This window comes from Seriola aureovittata, chromosome 7 (genome assembly GCF_021018895.1).
Source record: "Seriola aureovittata isolate HTS-2021-v1 ecotype China chromosome 7, ASM2101889v1, whole genome shotgun sequence".
Taxonomy (NCBI): domain Eukaryota; kingdom Metazoa; phylum Chordata; class Actinopteri; order Carangiformes; family Carangidae; genus Seriola; species Seriola aureovittata.
In genome coordinates this window covers 7,565,119-7,585,297 of record NC_079370.1, presented here as the reverse complement: position 1 = coordinate 7,585,297, position 20,179 = coordinate 7,565,119, and the positions used below count along the sequence as shown (strand labels likewise).

The 20,179-nt window shown below is 41.0% G+C and overlaps 2 protein-coding genes across 5 annotated transcripts in view; both read right to left on the bottom strand.

Moving 5' to 3' along the window:
• Positions 1 to 20,179, bottom strand: part of LOC130171589 (mannosyl-oligosaccharide 1,2-alpha-mannosidase IA) — a 183,880-nt gene that overhangs the window by 65,607 nt on the left and 98,094 nt on the right. For all 4 annotated transcript variants that reach the window (XM_056379644.1, XM_056379645.1, XM_056379646.1 and 1 more), the window contains one exon: positions 16,027 to 16,142. In XM_056379644.1, coding sequence (XP_056235619.1) covers positions 16,027 to 16,142 — 116 coding nt within the window. The remainder of the gene's footprint in view (positions 1 to 16,026; positions 16,143 to 20,179) is intronic.
• LOC130171590 (piggyBac transposable element-derived protein 4-like) lies at positions 2,508 to 6,958 on the bottom strand. The gene is made up of 2 exons (XM_056379649.1): positions 4,783 to 6,958; positions 2,508 to 4,495 (listed from the first exon to the last, which is right to left on the bottom strand). Exon 2 carries the CDS (start codon positions 3,998 to 4,000, stop codon positions 2,714 to 2,716), a length of 1,287 nt encoding a protein of 428 aa, XP_056235624.1. The 5' UTR covers positions 4,001 to 4,495; positions 4,783 to 6,958; the 3' UTR covers positions 2,508 to 2,713.

The following is a 20,179-nucleotide window of genomic DNA, read 5'->3' as shown; positions in this document are numbered from 1 at the left end:
TTCCAAAGCCTAGGAAAAACAAGTTGAAATCTACTATAAATACAAAATTAAGTAAAGCATTTGACTGAATATCTCTGCCTTGTATAGTTTAAAGATGCTTTCACAACTAACGTGTTTGGTTAGATTAAATGAACCCTGGTGTGTTTGTTGGGTTAGTTGGGGTGGTTTGAAACTAGTCAATCAAACCCTGGTGCAGACTAAACAACCGGTGACCTACCACAGGATTGAAATGTGATTTTAGCATAAAATCAAAACCTAAACTAGCAATAAATCCACGTACTGCCTATGATCGATGATCACTTCCTGAACATTTATATCATCGATATAAATGTATGTATGTATGTATGTATGTAGAATCATTGGGCAAGATATTAACATCAATGCTTGTCAGCATGAGTGCATGGATATTCCATGATCCTGCAGTAAACTTCCTGTTCAAGATGCTTCTTTTTAGTCCTGTATATGCTATTTATCAAAAAATGCTTTGCATTAGTCATTATCATTTGTTACTTTACTATCATCTTCGTCAAAAGAAACGACTCCAAATCCTCCACACCCACATGGTGCATCTTTTGTATTTCACAGATAAAAACATGACACTGCAGTTTCACAAGCAGGCAGCCGTAAACTTTGCAGGGATTTACTGACCATGCAGCAGCTAGCTTAGACTCAGCTGCAAACAGCTCTCTAGAAGTCCCAACTTCACAAGTACACTTACGCACCCTCTAACTCGGGTGACTGTAGGAATACCTGGCTAACATTTGCCACATCAGCCAGCAAATGACACGTAATCTTTTCCCTTAGTCCCAACCAAATGAACTAAACTACAGGTCTTATCATTTTCAACAAGATACATAGATGACGTGAATGAAAATAGGCAACTAGATACTGCATTTAACAATGCTTTAGATATCTAAAATATGCACGATACTAGAAGAAAAATTAGCATTATAATTGTTCTACATTATGTATAATTGTATAATAAATGATTGTTGTGCAGGAGGAATCACGGCAGAGACGAAAATTAATTAACAAGTGTAATGACTCGTTTGGTACATTGCTGCCTTAGCTTGTAGGTTTTCTGCTTCAGCAGCACCATGCAATGTTGCTGACGATGTTTGATGCTCATTCCTCCGTTGATGAGTATTCAACAGTCATGGCAAAGATTGTCGTCAGATTCAGCCCAGATTTGCCTGGGACGTGAGCCTGACTGGCATGGCCGCTGTGCTGCTGTGTGCCAAGGAGCTGACAAGACTGTTGCCCAGTGGTGTGTCCTGCTCTGATGCTAATGTAATGATTTAGTGCTAATAAAGAGGCATCATTGTCACTGGGCAGATGACTCTCGGCATCGCCGTGATCCAGGTTTCGACTAGCTCCCACATTTAAAAGCCAAATTAGACTGATGTGACAGAAAAAAAATTACCAAATGAGCCAGGGATAAAAATTAAGCAGATGATTGCCTCTCCTACCAGAGCTGGTGAGTCACACTTACTGGCTGCGATCTAACGTAACATCACTAATTAACATGGAGAAATCATGAAAGACTAATTAGATGCTGCCATTCTAATCTCTGTCTGTCTACCATGCTGCAAAAGCCAAAGCTGCTGCCTCCACTGAAAAGTTTCCCTAGGCTGCTCGCCTCCACCTGTCTACATTCAGGACAGAGATCTATGGCTGCTTTTTCTTTTTTCTTATTGTTCAGTAATTATGGTCTTGATCAGTGTCCAAGCTGTGAGAGCAGTCTGAAACGATCGCTAACCTCTGGAGCATGCGACGACGCCTTCTCTGATGGAAGGGAAGCTCTTAACTTTATGCCTGTAAAAAATAAGATGAGCCCACACGGCTCGATATTTAGGTGGGTGACATCAACCTAGTTGTAAAGAGTGAGTGGTGAGAGTATAATTTTAAATTGTTTGATTAGAGGTTAAATAGACTACAGCACGGTGAGTGTGATGAGACATTAGATAATTTTGTTTATGGATGTTTGAATTTTAGTATCCATCCCTTTTAATGTAATTCTTGGCAAACCCAAGAGCCAAAGCTTTTAACAGAACTGTAAGGACAAAATGCATATATGAGACATTATTATCTTCTAATGTGTTTTTAAGCATTGGACTAAAACCCAATTTAGAGTAGATCCATTCAAACATGCCTAAAAAACAATTTTGTTCTCACCTGAAAAAACATGTCATATTTGAATATGAATAACTTGGTCATACTTAGAACATAGAACAATGAAAATCATGATATCAGTTCTACATCTTGTCAACCACACCTGTGTAAACTTTCCCTTGGTCTAACCTTATGTGTTATTGGAAAATAATTTTGATGATTATAGAAACTCTTTTCATCATCCAAAACATTGTTGATCATCATTTTTCTCTCACAACTCATTCATTTGATCGGTCGCTAGGGGTTCCCACATGTTTTCAAGTGGCCATATTGGCTCAGCTTTTGTCATGTGACAAAACCCTATGCATGGTAGCATATCATACAAAATGACTGAATTCCAAACTAAGAATTTTTTTTATTCAAGAAAGGTGCCAAAACAATGGTCACACTTGTCTGAACTATTTACAAAATAAAAAATTACCAAAAATATAGAAAGTGACCAAAAATTAACAAATATATAACTAACTATATACAAAGAGTGAAATGACGCTGGCGATGCCAGATCTAAGGCAGTCCTGGTATTGTTCTCAGTTTGCCGAGTTTACAGTCCTTTCTCTGTGTGCCAGGCGTTGTAACAGTCCCTTGTTGCCACAAAGCACAAGGCCACATCACAGCTCCTACAGCCAACTGGTGTCTTCTTATGGCAGAGCACACACTTCCTTCTCCCTGCAGAGCTGGCCTCGCTCTTTGCCACGTTCTGTCCCTCTGTGAAGTAGTGCAGCGTGTGTGACGCCGGTTGGGCAGGGACTGTGATGAATCTTGTAGTTGAACGCTTAGACGTAGACACAGAGCCCTTGTCTGCCAGCTCTTCAACAAGTGCCTGCCGAAACTCCTTCTGGGTCATAGCAGGACCCCGCCTACACTGCTGATGCAAAACATACGCGTTGACCACAGCGATATCCAAAAAGTGATAGAAGAAGTTCCAGTACCACGTCCTGGACTTGTGGATAATGCTACTGCAACCTATGAGGGAATCAGACAGGTCAAAACCACCTATATGCTCGTTATAGTCCTTGATTGCAGCCGGGATAGGGATATCAGTTTGCACCCACTGTCCAGCCGCCTTCACCTTCCTACTGGCTGTGTCTCCATTGAAAGCTTTGTGGATAGTGGAACACATCGCTACCTCACGAGAGTCCATCCACTTGACAAAAAGCAGACTGGCGTCCCTGATCCACCTGATGGCACCCCGTGGAGTATCTCTGGTGAAGTCATTTGCCTGGCCTCTGGGGAAACCAGCTCGGTTCGGCCAGATGATACCACAGGCCCCAATCTGCTTTGCCAGCAGGTCCTGGAACAGCTGGGAACTGGTGTAGAAGTTATCAACATAAAGGTGATAACCAGTCCCCAAGCTGTCGAAGTCCATGACGGACATCACAGAGTCGTAGCTGAGGCCCATCCCAGAGCCAGATGACTTCCCCTCGTAGACAGAGAAGTTCCAGGTGTAGCCTGAATTGGAATCAGTGAGTACAAACAACTTGTACCCCCACTTTGTGCGAATGTACTGTTTCAGTCCAATTTGTGCCCTCGATGCCACCATCCTCTCGTCTATAGAGATGTTCTGTTCCGGCTGGAAGTGAGCCTTGCAGGCACTGTTGATGCTGTGGTAGAGGGGCTTGATCTTGCAGAGCCTATCATAACCAGGTGTCCTCCTCTTAGCATCATTATCTGCATCAGCTGTGAGGCTGCTCATGTGGAGGGCTCTACAAATGCTCAAAAATTTGTTGCGGGAGATGACAGAGGCTGGGAATGGTAAGCCATATATGCGGGACACTTTCCAATAATCCTTAAAAGTCAAACACTTCACAAGTCCAATGTAAATGACCATGCTCAAGAATGAAAGAAAGTCTCCGATAGTGATGTCACGCCACGCATCTCTCTTCCATGTTGTTTTTGTTGACCATAAGAATTGGTGTTTGCCACCAAACACTCCAGCACCGCATCTGTAAAAAATAACTTGAAAAAGTCCAGTGGTGTCTGGGCATCCTTGGTGGTTTGCTGTGGTCCCGGCTGCCTTACTGGCGAGAATATCAGTGGAGCAGGCTCAACGTCTTCATCCTCACCCAACTGCCACGGCTGTTCTGGGGGGGGAGAACGAGGAGGGTCAGATGCTCTCTGCGACCTTCCTCCTCCGCCTCTGGGTCTACCTCTACCCCGAGTACGTCTGGCAGCACGTTCCTGTCCAGTGGTGGCAGCATTGTGTCCTGATCCATTGGGTGTAGGAGTGGAGGTATCGCCGGTGGCAGCAGAGGAGGAGCGGCGTGGTCTCTTTGAGGAAGATGGTTTTGTGTAAGGCTCCCAGTCTGAACTGCTATCCTGTGACCTACAAAACAAAATGTTATGTTCAGTTAGAAAATTTCCAGTTCAGTATTACCGAAAAGCAAGTGTGGAAAAAAAAACAAAAGCAAAAAAAAGAAACGCATATACACAGAGGAGTTGTAGTATAAGAATATTCCCAAAGTCCAGTCATTCACAGTTCACTATTTCTAAAGTGTAATGTAACTTCAATACTATAAATAGTAGTGAGTAGTAAATATACAGACAGCAAAGTCAAACTAAACTCAGTGAAACATAAAAATCAAGATGAGAACAAAGGTAGATTTTACTCACCCCTCTGAAGTGGCGCCAAGGCCTTGTGAATACACCAACTCGCTCTCTGAGTCGAACTCGCTGTGCTCACTGTCCTCAGACAAGGGATCGTCGGAGTCCAGAGCCTCGTCTGCGGGGAACTCGGTCTTGGCTTGAGCCTTTGGCATTGCAAAGTAATCCCAAATGAGTAAAATACTGCAAAGCCGACTCTCTCTTTTTTTGTTCTCTTTCTTCTCTTCTCGCTGCTGTTTCCTCTCTGTCGTCCTCTCTCTCTCCCTCCGCTTCCTTCCGCTCCAAGAGGATCCGTCTGCAGGCGGCAATACTCGCCGTAACGCCCAAATGCTACGTCACACCGCTACGCCTTCCGGTCCAGGCTGAAAGTGGGTTGGAGCACGGCAGCCATGCTAAGTAGCTATAGCAGCCGTGTTGAACCGCTGAATAAGTTTTAAAAGCACATTTACCGACCGGAGCATTTCACTCGGAGGCTCCGACATTCACAGGAGCACCAACCCATAGCTGCTAGCTGCCGTGCCAGCCCGCTGAATACGTTTTAGAAACACATTTACCGACCGGAGCATCTCACTCGGAGGCTCCGGTGTTCCAGTTTAACTGGTGATATTTGTTTACATATTCCACTTCCTGTGCTCCAAATGTTGTCATTCGCAGATTCGTCATTTTCACCATAGCAGGCCTACCTGTGTGGCACGATATTAAAGACCTCGCTGAAATAAAACTAAACATCACCGGTGAATGTGAAATGCATATATGTGTCAATATGAGTCTGCAGACTATTGTACTGAAGTTGCAGGCCAAAAATAAGCATACACACAAATTAAGCCCCGCGATTGGATTCGACTTGCTGTGCTGCAGCAATATAATGAACCCCTATCATTACACTATATTAACATGTTCCAAAAGACCATCCTGTTTTATTACTCGGCGCAGCGTTGTTCTTTGAACCCAACCTAATGACACACAAAATAAATAATATACCTAATTAAAACAACCTAATCAAAAAGAGCTTATGTCGGCTTGAGTGAGAAGCGCCTTCTAATTTTTCAGCAGCAAATCAAAACGTCAGGGAGTCCTGTCTTTTTCTGAAGCCATTATTCATTGTGCTGGTTTGAAATTTGAAACAACTGTTTCTGATTTTACACTCTTGTTACATTCCCAGGATGCATTTATTACAAGCTAGGGATAGATGCTTCCTTTTCCTATCTCAGACCAATAAACCCTGATTAAATGGTCCGAGCAGAGAGACATTAAGATAAACTACTGGCTAATGGTTCTGATCTCATCAGGTATGATTTATTTTATTTCTTTGATCACACTTAGTTTGTAGAATAAGGCAATCAATCAACTGGTAACGTCTCCCTAAACGTCATCATATAGACACGTACACACAAAAGAAATAATCTACTCCATATCATAAACATCTCCTCTAAATCCCTTAAATCGTGAATTAAAAGCCTGGTGAATTATTAATCAAATACTGCCTGGGTGATAAATGATAGCTGAATTACAACCCAACCCATCACTCCTTCATCTTTTTCACTCACATATTCTGCATCCTGAAATATTTGTCAATCTGCATCGGTCTATTTTTGGAGCTCATCTTCATCTTTTGATTCTCTCTCTCTCTCTCTACATCCTAGACACAAATACACACACACACACTGACACACGTGCAGAATCAGGAGAGCGGCGTTGTATGTACAGGTCTCTGTGCTCTCCTGGGGGATGCAGCAGCTCCCCATCGAGTCCTCTATGATAATGCTCCGGTCTCGTAGGACTTTGCTACGCTCTCACTCTGCCGTTATTATTCACCACGCTGCAGTCCATCTTCCTTCTTCCTGACTCTGTGTGTAGCTGTCTACCTCCGTCTCTCATCATATACCTCCCACTGTATTTGGCCTCGCTGACTGAGCCACATCCTTCACTTTGCCTCAGCGGCACTGGAGTCTCACACTTGCTCCCAAACTGCCGACAAGGGAGGAAAAAAAATAAAAGGAGGTACTTGAGCTGCCTAATGTTCCACGATATTCACGTTGATATATTAAACACCCAGTTATGTAGATGAGGCCATTAACTGAGCTAATTAATGCATCAATTATAAACATTTATGTTTCAATATACTTGTCTTCAGGACTTCAGTGGTATATGAATGAAACTAAATGACTTACAGTTCCTTAAAGGAACCAATTAATTTGCAGATTTATGCAGGAAGGTGGCTCAAAATCTAATCAGATCATTTTCTTAACAGAGGGGGTTCTTATGATGAAGCAATGGTTCTATTAATTTCTAATAATGTGTTGTCATTAGAGCTACTGTTTCATGGAAATGCACATAACAATCATCTTCATTATGAATTCGTTTGTATACATTTTTATTCCCATAAGTCCATTAATAATTGAGTCCACAATATGTCAGAAGGTAGTGGAAAAACTCACTCATTTCCTAGAGCCCACACTACAGTGCAAGACTGAAATATTCCCTTTACAATGATACAACACACTCAAATTTGAGGAGCTGGAAGCTACAAATATTTGGCATTTTTGCTGCCAAATTTAAACAGAAATCTTGCAAACGATTAATCATCTCAACACTATTTGTGTCCTCACACAAACATCAATATGACAAAATAATGTCTCTGTAGCTGTACTATGGTATCAGGACGTATTATAAATGATGTATTATAAAGATCACTTAGAGACATATCTTGAAAATCTCCACCTCAAGGTCAACAAACAATATTCTAGGCATTTTTCACATCCAACATACATAGTTCATTTCTATTTTTGAAAGACTAAATTAGAGCGTTTGAATCTGAGCCAAATCTGCCCTCCTTGTAGTAGTCCCATGTTAGCATTTGCCTCTGCCAAATGAGTCCACAGGGACAAAGAGCACAAGTGAAACAAAACGTGCTGGTAAATATCCGTAATGATAAAACACCCACACAAAATGTCCTTTGCCCCGCGCATCCTGAGACAGAATGTCAACTCAGCTCGACCTCTGCTTGGGGGCATGGTGTCCTCACTGAAGCATCTCCCGGCGCTGTAAATGACGCTGCTTGTCCTCAGACTGGGAGCGAGTTGGGTCTCGTTACGTGCAGACAGGAGGCCATTAGGGGTCAAAAAACAGCTCTGCAGAGGTAAACAACAACCTTGCTCCGGGTCTCCTCGTTACCAGCTGCTATCACTTTCAAACTCAAACGCGAGCGTACATTCAGAAAACAACTCATTAACAACTGATTAAAAACAGGCTTATTTACAAGACGCGATACATAATTTGGATGAGGACCGCCGAGGAGTGAATGTCGGACTCAACAGTGGACTCAACAATGTGATGAGATATTCAAGTTTAAAAACTCTCATCCTGAAAAGAAGTAATATATTCAGAATATGTTTATCTGCTTAAAATATTTTAGGAAAACAACCTACACATGCACTTCAAATTATTTGCCTAAGGCGTATGCAAAGTTGAACTCAGTCAACAACTTTTTCTTTGGCAATTATGCTAGGAATAGATACCAATACATTTCTCGCATGTGTGTCGTGGTGGCAATACACACACTATATTGTTCAGTAGTTGGTGAAACACTGCAGGCAATCTCTCAGATGATTTGATGAAGTTTCTCTCCCAAGTCAACTCACTCACCAAGCTTTCTCTCCTGTGTGCGTCTCATGTGAGTCTGCCAGCAAATTGTGTCTTTGAACTGGCAGCACAAACTGTTTCCGGCCTCTGGGCCCAGTATCCTTTTTAAGGTGGAACAGATTAACAGCAACAACAATAAGCAATGTATCTGCACTCGTTCTACCAAAAAGTCAATTACATCTTGATTATTACAGCACTGATATAAATGCACTTGAGCTATTTTCAATCTAAATGCTTTACGCTGCTGGAAAGATGATTTGAATGTAATGAAATTGAGACCTCAAGCTAATGCAGACATTCTGTGCTGCATACAAAAATCTCAAGCTCACAGAGGAAACTTCAGGGGATTGTTTTTTTTGTTCCAGCACGTTTCAGGGAGGTATGTGCTTCTCACGGTGCACAGCTTCCACCACAATTTCAAGAAAATATTCTGCTTCATCGCTACTAAAACAGCCCCTACTGTGATTTTCATCACATTTCCAACCACAACACTAAATATGGGCAAAACAATAACCCCAAACAAATAGGACTGAGAATCTACAGCCAGGCTAGCAGCTCTGCAAGGCTGTGTTTAGGTACAGTGGTGTTTTGGGCTAAATGCTCCCATCAACACATGAACATGGCCACAAAGATAATGCTAAGATATTGATGCTAAACATGTTCACCGTATTAGTTTAGCATGTTAGCATGACAACATTTGCTAATGAGCAATAAATACTAAGTATACAGTAGCTGAGGATGAGGGGCTGCGATTACAGATGACAAAACAGACTGACATTACTATCACTAGAGACTGTTTACAGCAGGAAAAAATACTAGTTGATGAAGAGGAACCAAATATTGATTAAGAAGTCATCAACGATTTGATGAGCAGCATGTAAGTTCATTGAGTGTATTTGACACTTCATGGAAATTGGAAGGTGCTGAACAGGAAAGCGATGAAGAGTATCTTCCCCCAATTCCTATACAGTATGTTTCTAATGTCATTCTTTTTCAATCCTTTCTATTAACAAAATGTTAATGTAGTCCCAAGAGTTTTTCCTGTCTCTTTAAAGTGTACAATTCATGTGCCCTTCTACGGCCTCAAGCATTAGCATTTCAATGGTCTTCAGATTTAGGCAGGTACTGCTAACAATAGGCGAACTAGGTGTGCAGTTCTGGCAAGTGTAAGATTTCACACCTTTGTTGCCCAGTCCTTCAGCCAGACACTCCCACCCCGTTGTGTGAAATATGTGCTCAGATCCATGGACGGTAGTTCGTTGTTAATTACAGTTTTGATCCACATGTGATTGGTATTGTGACATGTGACATGCATTGAGAGGCTGCCTATAATTGGTTTGGATGAGTCGGTGCAGAACATTGCTGATGAATCTGACCCTTCACTAGAGCCACAGACCTCACCTGACCCAACACTTCCTCCAAGTGCACCACATCTGTCGAGTGGATTCATGTTTTGGCCACAATGGATATCTGCAGCAAATTTCCGGGCAATACATTTAACAGCTGCCGAGATATTTCCGTTTGGACAGACAGACTGACATTGTTATCACTACAGACATGCTTTTAGTGTGATTAAAAACTGTTTACAACTGAAAAAAAAAAAAAAACTTTGAACAGGAGTTTTTTTAATGCACTTACATTATCAGAGGTCAATATCTTACACAACACATCCGCCACCTAAATATCTCTACCTGGTTCTACGGTGTTATGCCTTTGCCTTGGCAGACCACGCAATTGTACTGATGGCACCTCCCACATATTTCATGCCACTGTCACCCTCTTGAACTCCCTGACCTCCCTCCTATGCATACTACGTTTGACACTATGCTTCAGAAATAATAGTGAGGTCCATCCACTCCCACTCTGCTGTTTAGGGACAATTTGCTTACACATGCCAACATCTGCACTCCCACACTGCTCCAGGGCAGAAAATGCAGCATGCGCCATGACAGAAAAACACACTTGTTTTCTTCAGTCACCCACGAGACTTCACACTCACTTAAGTGTCATTTGAGATGTGGAATTACAGGCCTGAGTGTGCTAATTATCCAGTCACTTTGCCGTCCTGGTTTGGCTCAGGAGATTTTCTCTGTGGTGTATCAAGAGTTATTGCCAGTGCATTTTGCCAGTTACGCTTAAGAGGCTTCATGGGAATCATCAACAAACACACAGGGGGACCCTTTAATCTATGCACAGCAACAATTGCAATGTCAGAAGAGATGAGATTTCACTGAGAAAAATGTGCACACTTCAGCCTCTATGCAAGATTGTTCATTGTGACAGGACTCTGTGCACATTAGACTATTTACGGAATAAAACTAAATGAGTTGCAATACCTATTGTTCTGCTGACAACACAGACAGCCTTAAGTCAGCCTGCAGGCTTATTCGTTCACATGAAAGACTAACAAACAAATAGTCAGGTTTTGTCTTCTAAAAATGAACAAGAACAAAGCCTTTGAATCCTGTGGCACACCTGTACTGCAGCCTAAAGGCTGAACTTCTCAGTGTCATCAAGTTCACCTAGATATTACATATTACACACGAGAAGACAAGTCTGCCCATTAGATTCTCCACTGAATAATCCCTAAAATGTGATAATGGTGCTTAAAAAAGCCAAGACATTAAAATAAGTATAATTAAACCTGTCCATCACAATTTGCCAAAGCCCAAGTTGACAGATTCAGATGACTTGTTTGTTCAAACAACAGTCCACATATTTAGCTTAAGCTCGGAAAACACTGAGGAAACCAGCAATTATTCAGATATGAATCTGTACATTTTTTTACTCTCTTAAAAAGTGATGTAAACAATTCAGTGATTATCAAAACAGCTGCAAATTAATTTTCTGTCAATCAACTAATCAGTTATCTTATAAATTGTTTCAGCACAAGAGCTTGTACATACGACTTAAAGCAGTATTATGAACAAGCCCCACATATCTCTCTGTATGCTAAATACATCCAACAAAACAGACTTTTTACAATTCTTATAATTACCAGAATATAAAAAACACTCTTATATGTTTATCTCTGTATTGAGCACAGTCAAACAGTGATTAGCCAATAAGCCTAATTGAGTGAATGACTCCAGGATTCCTCGTCATAACCAATAAAATCTCCATAACGTGAGTGTAGTTATGCCTATATGCGTGTACCTAAACTAGAAGAGAATGAAAGAAAAGTAGATGAAAGACAGAATGACAAATGAGAGATGAGAGAGAAGTGCTAAACCAGACACTAACTGATATGAACAAGAGTAAAAATAACATTGAGTGAAAGAGTAGAAGAAGAGGAGGGGGAGGGAGGTCTAGAGGAGTAATAAAATGTGGGAGGCGACATGAGGGAATACATTCCAATCTTAAAGCCTTCATTAATCACTCTTCATTACTCTCTTGAAATGAGAATAGCTGTGATGACCTGCCCAAGGACAATTACCTGACCACAACTATATATATATATATATATATATATATATATACATACACACAATACTTTATGCTACTAAAGGAAAAACTTTAGCCAAGTCCTTGTCAGACTCAGGAACCCCCATAATGCTAACTGACAGTGACAATGCCAACTACTTATTCAAGCTTTATGTGAAAACATCTTGTGGAAAAATATGGCAAAAGCTAAGATTGGCGGAAACGTTGTGGAGCTTCTTTTGTCTTGATAATTGGCTCCAGTCTGTCTGCTGAGCTGCTCATCGGGATCTGCTTCAGGAGCTTATTGTTTGTTTCAAAGTCATAAGGTCAAGATGCATTTCAGAGAGTTTAATTTGTTCACTTGGCATAGAGTTTTGAAATCTGTTCTTTCTGCCTTACTAAAACCCTTTAGTTGAAATCTAAAAATGGTAAATTCAGCAATTGGGTTTGGTTTCATTCCAACTGAAAGAACAAATTCTGTGAAAACTAATAACAATGAGAAGCGGCTGATGTCCAAGCCTCCTGGTGGGGTGTGGGGCGCAAGACTGAAACATGTCGCAAATGTTGGCACATCTGTAATACTGTAATGCTATCCTTGTCCATCCGCCTTTGTTTCACTGCTAACAAGTTATAGACCGGTTGTCACTATATGTCGAGCTCTGGATGACAGACAGGCCTGAGCAGATGATTCTAACAAGCTGCTTTGCAGCGCGAGTGACTGGTGACATTGTAATATAATTAAGAACGATGTGTGTATGAAAATCGCTGCAGGTGCATGTGTCTCTGCTCTTTCCTTTTTCATATGCTACTGTAGCTTTGCAGAAAATAAACGTATATACCAACATACTATGACAAGAAGCCAGAGATTTTTGTTATGCCCTTCTGACACATGGCCTGCATGCAAGCATGGTTTTCCTAGCTTGCTAGACAATAACAAAGGTTTGTTTGGCCATATTATTATTATTATTTTTCTTGAATTAGAAAATAGAATTTGTGAATTAAAGGATAAATGTATAATAAAATCCTCACTGCGGTTTAAGGTAAACCAGGTGCTGCTTCTATCCCTTGTGTGTACCAAGTAAGGTGTTTAAAGACATTATGGGTTTGCTTAATTTGACAAGAATGGACTGCCACAGACAGGATAGCTTCTGCACATTAAGCACCAACCAAGACATCAGAGAGGCACAATAACTATTGCGCTCAGAGGAAAAATAATAATAATAATAATTTAGCAGAAATGAAAGATCTGCAATAAACTGAAAATCTCCTCAGCAGTTGGTCTTACACTGCATGCATTTCCTTACGTAGTATTTTGATAAAATTAGGACATCAGAAAATGTCCCTAGGCTCTTGGCAAGCTTAGTGAACCATCCCCAAGTGTATGTGACAATCTGTACATTGAGCCAGTCAGTTATTTTCTCTGCAGCAGGCTTCTAGATGGGCATGAGGTAGTTCACTATCAAAATGATGATATTCTGTGACACATAAATGTTTGCCAGGTGTACTGCGGACTCAGTTATTTGTGATTTAAAAACACCACTTTTCGATGTTCAGGTGACTGTGTGTGTTTGTGTGTGTGTGTGTGTGTGTGTGTGTGAGGTATCAGTGTGTTTCTGAGTTAACAACGCCTCACGCCACTCCCCATCTCTCCCTATTTCATAACATTCACTCCATTTACCATGCAGGTGTAAAACAGTCCCATCAAATCCATAAATGTGCATGGATGAATACCGATGAATTACAAAAAACCTGGCTGATTATTTGTTTCTAGAAAAGAGGACAGAATCTAATAACAGCTCTTGCTCGGGACATGTACATTATTTACCCTTACATTATCAAAATATTTGGAGAACTTATCAAAATTGGCGGTACTAAGTCAGGTCTAATTGCCTCAGAGGAGATGGAGTCCCTGTCTGGTGGGTTTGACCCCCCTCTCCAGAAACCGCTGATGAAAGCATGAGGGAGCGAGGCTGATGGATTGTGGCAGATCACACCCGTGACAAAGTGCAGTGTGAAGTGTAAATCTGTGTTTGTTGTCTTTATGATTGGTGACCGTGTGGCTGTTTGTCAGTGGCTGCCATTACTGGCTCTCTGACGGCTGCCATAGCCAGCAGCTACTGTCCCTCTTAAAGTTAATCTTCATCTGCATTCACCGGGATAGACCGGCCGCAGGGAGAGAGAAAAACTGTTTGTGAGTGTGAGTCTGAGTGTGTGTGTGGGCTTGTTATACTACATTCATGTGGTCCAAAAACCGGCAACCCAAAATGCTGGACCCACAAGTTTAAACGGCTGTTTGAGGGTTACAACATGGTTTTAGGCTTAGAATCAAGTTTATGTCAGAGTTAGGGATTCAGCTGTGATGGTTAAGGGGTTAGTGAATCCATTATGTAAGTGACGAGTGAGTATCAAGCCTCACTCCATGGTAAAGAAGTAGAATTACCGCCTCTCAGTTGTATGTCTCCGCCTTCCTGAGTTAAATAATGGCCAGAAGTGTAACATTATGATGTCACACAGGACTTGACCTTTGACCTTTGTTTGGATATAAAACCTCATCACTTCAGTTCTTGAGTTATGGACAAAAACGTGTTTTGTGAGGTGACAGTGACCTTGACATTTGAAATCTAATCAGTTCATCCTTGAGTCCAATTTTGAAGAAACTCCCTGAAAGAGTTCCTGAGACATTGGTAAATGGATGGTAAATGGACTTGAACTTATATAGCGCTTTTCTTGTCTTACTGACCACTCAAAGCACTTTACAATACTTGCCAAATTCACCCATTCATTCACACATTCACACTGATGGAACAGCCATCAGGGGCAGACTGGAGGAGCCGGGGATCGAACCACCAACGTCCTAATTAGTGGACGACCTGCCTTGCCTCCTGAGCCACAGTCGCCCGTGTCATTCAGTTCATGAGAATGAGACAGACGGACGGAGAAGAACCTGACATAAAAACATAAAGCCCCCGGCCACGACTGCCGCCGGCATGGAGACAAAAAAGCTGAAGGAATTTCTTTGATGTGTGGATAAAAATTAACACTCACTGCATATTTTTATGACCTCGAAACTGGCAGTGATCAAGATGGTGCTGAGCTCCACAAGATAAAAGCACATGATAAACACACTACTGGTGTGTTTTGGCCCTTACAATAAACTGGGACTGCTCCCCAGTGGAATAAATGTGTGTACACAACTGTTGGCTTGACTTTATCTATTCCCACACAATTCAGATGTGCTGGGGGCATCATGTGCGCTATGCCACATGTGTCACATAGAGTCAGGAGTTGTTTTCCTAGCAAGAAACTTTGAAACAAACAAACAGTTTTTTTATGCTAACTGAGGCAAATTGTGTCAGCAAACAAAACATCCCAAAGTTGACACATCTGACACCCTGTCAAAACAAGCTGTGAAGAGGTTTAATTATTGCCTAGCATCTACAGTACGATGCTGACAGTCATAATGACACATTTGAGCTTGTAAACCTTATGTAATTACACACCATTATGTAAACCACATTTTATTACACATGGTGGAAAATTTGACTGAGTGGTGGCCCAGAAATGACCTGTCTCATTTACAAAACGTACAAAACCAAAGACTAAATGGTCCAAACTTGACTGTTTACAGTAAACCGCACAAAGACCTGTCCTGTCTCTTTCCAGCCTCCACACAATCCCAACAGGATATCAGAACTGGTAACCCTCAGTTGCTCCAGACGCCATCATTACAGACTCAATGAAAGGGCCGTGGCCTCTTCTTGCCTCTTCTCTCCCTCAGTTTTTCTATCTAAAACATCCCTTGGACACCTCCTCTCCTCTCCCTCTCTTTTATTTATCACATTTTCTGCCCCACAGAGACCTTTCAGAGAGGCAGAGAATCCCATCAGTCTGTAACACGGCGTGGCCGGTGGCCACACAGGAGCCTTTTGATTCCTCCTGGAATGTCTTCAGCTTTGGAAAGCTGTCAAACTCGGTGGACACAATGTTGGTGCTCAAGCACAAAAGCACAGCTTAAAATCAATCCAGCATGCAAGACCACTGCTGAAAACTTCATTATGTAAATATAGTCAGAGTGTGGTTGAGCCTGATGGTGGGTCGACGGTTGCATATGAGTTAATTGAGACTTTAAAGTGAGTTACAGACTAAACAGTAAATCAAAATAGTGTCCAGTTAGATGGAGTGCCTTACTGAGTTTAGGTCCAGGCTGGTCTGCACCCACTCCTTGGCCTCACTGTATTCGTCCATCAGTCCCATTATATACAGTGTGTCCAGTGAGTCAATGATGGATGCTCCTCTCAGGCCACCTGCAAAATGCATGAGAGTATTCAGTTAGTGCCTGATCAAACACAGACGCGTTGCTGAGGAGAAAAGTTAGAACACCCTTTAATTAAACACCCCTAAAGTTTTTTTATGAACATATTATAATATGGTTATAAGCAAATATAAAGACATTTGAAGTGTTAATTAATTAACCTGTCAACAACTGTAAGTCCTCACATGTTTATTATGTGGAAAAAATATTTCACATACAGACAGTGACCATTATCAGTCAAACTGCAACTGGCAACCACTGACTGACAAGGGAACTGAGACACTCATCTGTCTTACCACCTTCTTTTTCCACTGTGGTCATTCACAACTAAACAACTAAACATGACTTGAAGCAGTTTTCTGAAAGTGGCAAACTGATGAAATATTAACACAGCATGTTGTGTTGTGTTGAGTTTGTTGTAACAGTGCATCACAGTGATGCTTAGCAGTATTTCAACCACTAATCCCAGAGGTAGTGAAGCAACCCATCCAGATGCTATTTCCCTTGTAAAGAAATTTCATAATGCTAAGACCAGATTTATGTTCACATCAAATATGTCAAAGAGTTTTTAATAGGATTCAATAAAGGAAAGAAAGGAATAGGTAAAGTGACTAACAGGCTGTAAATCGAGTTCCTGGAAGGCAGATAGCTGCTCAGATTTAACCCCAAACCTTTAATGTTTTGATTAGCAACAGTAGCTTGACAGTGTCTGTGATAAAAAGTAAAACATTTAAGTCCCTCACATGCTGAGCTTCTGTAATAGCTGCAGTGATGTTGAATGATAATACTGAAACAGCTTTGTGTGGCTAGGATGAAAAGCTTCTTTCCTCTGAGATTAAAAGCATCAGCTAAAAAGCGTCAGCCACTGCAACATGAAAGTCAAGTCATTTAGGAATCAACCAGCAGAAGGAAAAAAGAACCGATACATTGATTATAGCAAACATTTAGCAGCTGCTCCTGCCTTACACTCACTGTATGTGTTCCCATTGTTAACTGTCTGTGTAAAAATCTGCCTTTGTGTGTGTGTGTGTGTGTGTGTGTGTGTGTGTGTGTGTGTGTGTGTGTGTGTGTGTGTGTCTGTGTCTGTCTCTGTCTGTGTTTAGGAATCTCATTTGAAGCCATTTATTTCTTTTCACAAACTAAATGAGAAATGCTAAGGGGTATTTCTTCCATCCTGGTGGCCTTATGAGAGATTGCACAGCTTATTTTCATTCTCATATGACCAAATATTATGCAAATGCAGCTGAATTTCACAGAGACAGCTCGGCACAAAGGAAAAATAAACATTATCCGTAATGAATTACTGTAAAAGAGTTGAAGGGCAAATTATAGTTTGGAAGTTTAATAACAATGAACTGTGACTAAATAGACTGGATCGCACTGCTCGGGGGCTCGCATTGCAGATTACTTGAAAAATGCAATAGAGTGGAAACTGACCTGGTTAAATGAGAAAAGTGATGAAAAGTCTTTATGTTCATCCCTGAGAAGAACCTAGCCTACAGTAGATGGCTGGATTGATCTGATGCAACCACACAGCAACATGGCACATCAAAGTCGTTGGTTTTTATCAGGAATTATTGTTAAAGCTCCCCAAATATGCACAAGATAACCAGACCTTTGGGCAAAAAAACACAAAATAGGGAAATGAAACTAGTCTCTTTTTCATTTTTTGTTCAGGTTTCCGTTCTCTGCCGTCTTTATTATTCTGTCTACAGTTTTTTGTTTTTTGTCACAAGAGAATTATCACAAACTCTGCAATTTCCCTGAACTGCACAGAGTATTTGAGAATCTTTTGACTTTTAGAGTTATAGCCTGACAACTTCATTGTTTCAATCTCACCGCTCTCACAGTGCCATTTACAGACACAGCAGGCTGCTCTTTTCCACAAAAAACAACAAAAAAAAAGCTACAAAATCTGAATGTACCCTGCTACGTACCCAGCAGCAAATGGCAGCCAGACAAAATTAACAACAGCTGATGAACACTTAGCAGCAACAGAAAGAGAGACATATTTCAGGAATCTGTGGTAAGTAAAACAAAGCAAAAGGGAAAGTGAATATTGGATTTTCAGTCGTCAGGTGACCGGGAGCGCGACTCAAAATGAAAAGCAATCTTGCTATGTATCAGCAGGATGTGTAAATAGACAAGTGATTGCTAACAAGTTTGCCATATTACCTTTATAAAGGTGATAATATGTTAATGTTGCTATTGTTATCAGCTTCTTTCAGATGTCAAATGGTCGAAAGACTATCATTAATAACAATATAAAACAAAGAAAATGAAAAATTCCTCACATTAGAGAAGCTAGAACCAGTAAAGGTTTGCTATTTTGCTTTCTAAATGAAACACACAACACACACAACAGACCCAAGTAATATAAGTGCACCAGGATAAACTACTCCTTGATTTAATCCCTCAGGGGATAATTCAGAGGTGACATTTTAGATTTAGAACAGACATGAAACTCCCTTACTGTCAACGGTTTGTTGCAATCCTCTAAAGGATTTTCATTCTTAATCAGTATCCACTCGACAAACCATGTTGAGAATAAAACTTAAACCACCACTGACCTTTAACATCATCTCCACAGCTTTATGGATTATCTTATGAGGTCAGTGGTGATGCCAAAGGGCATGTGGGACATGGATCAATGACTTGGCTTGACAGAATGATAGGTGTCATATGCTTTGGTCATAAATCCAGAACTATTTATAGTATCAACAGTAGAGAAACAGGGACTTAAGCTTTCTATGTCTTAGAAAAACACTCACAAAGCTACACTCCAGCACTGCTATTACTTTTGTTACAGTTGCTGTGCCACGGCTGTGACTATTCAGTTCAAATAAACCAGATATTTCCACTCTTTGAAAACTCATCTGCCATGGTGTGCCTGCTGGCACTTCACCTCATCCTGTCAGCGAGAGGGCAGCGCTAGCCTGAAGCGAGACACATGTAGTCTACATAACTGTACAGTACCATCTGCCAAGGTTGTTAGCCATGTCCTAGTGCATATGTAGTGTCAGATGTATGTTGGTGTACTATATAAGACTTCCTGCTTCTATTTATATTACAGTAGAAGGAAATCCAGCATATTTTCAGATGTAATTCAAACTTTGACTCTATTATGTGGCAGGGGGCTTTTTTTAGTTTACTTACTGAGCAGTCTTATCTCCATTCAATAACGAATAGTGATGGCGACAACTGAGAGGAGGGGTGTAATCAGATATCTAATGCCCTCTGGTTTTCCAAACCCAGAGGTAGCTCTCTGAGGCTGTAGGCAAGGCAGGCCAGTGTGGAAAATTCCTATTGAAAACAGCCCGAAAGCTGAGATGATTGATTGACTCTGAGTATAGACGGAGCAGATCAATCCATCATGGTATACTCTTCGGCTTCAGTGGTCTAAGACCCCATTTATTTCTGTAGCCCTTTGCAACAAATGGAAGGAGCCTTGGGGGATTCTCTAAAGACAGGGGCAATAGCTGTGTTCATTGGGTATTTATAAAAACATGCGTGAATACATTCATGACAACACAGAGGCTTCCTCAGTTTGCTTTATTATGCATTATAATGTCTGCAATGTATTTTGCATATTTAATGCCTAGTAAAGCTCAAAAATGAACAAACTAAATCTTTAATTACAGACTGATAATGACTTAACCAATAAGGATAAATGGGAGGACCCACATTTTATTGGAAAATGATGCATCACATAAGCATAGTTAGATTTGATAAACTGTTATTATCAGAATTATCTATGAAAGACAGAGTAAATAAAAAGTAAATTATCAGCTTCAAATACTGCACAGGACCCATCAGCGCATACATAAATTGCCCCGGGATCCCAGACCCTTAGGGGCCCCTGGTTCACTGCACGTCAGTTGGTTTTGGTCATTTGGTCAACTGCAAATCTGTGAATCACATCTTTTAGGAACAATGTTAACCAAGACAAGTCTTGCGTTATTGGCATCTCGCCATCTTGTATAGGAACCCTATACTAATATCTACTTTTAAAAACTTTATTTTAGTTTA

Bases quoted from the DNA above. Each gene is read 5' to 3' on its own strand.
- LOC130171590 (XM_056379649.1), bottom strand. From the start codon at position 4,000: ATGGTCATTTACATTGGACTTGTGAAGTGTTTGACTTTTAAGGATTAT.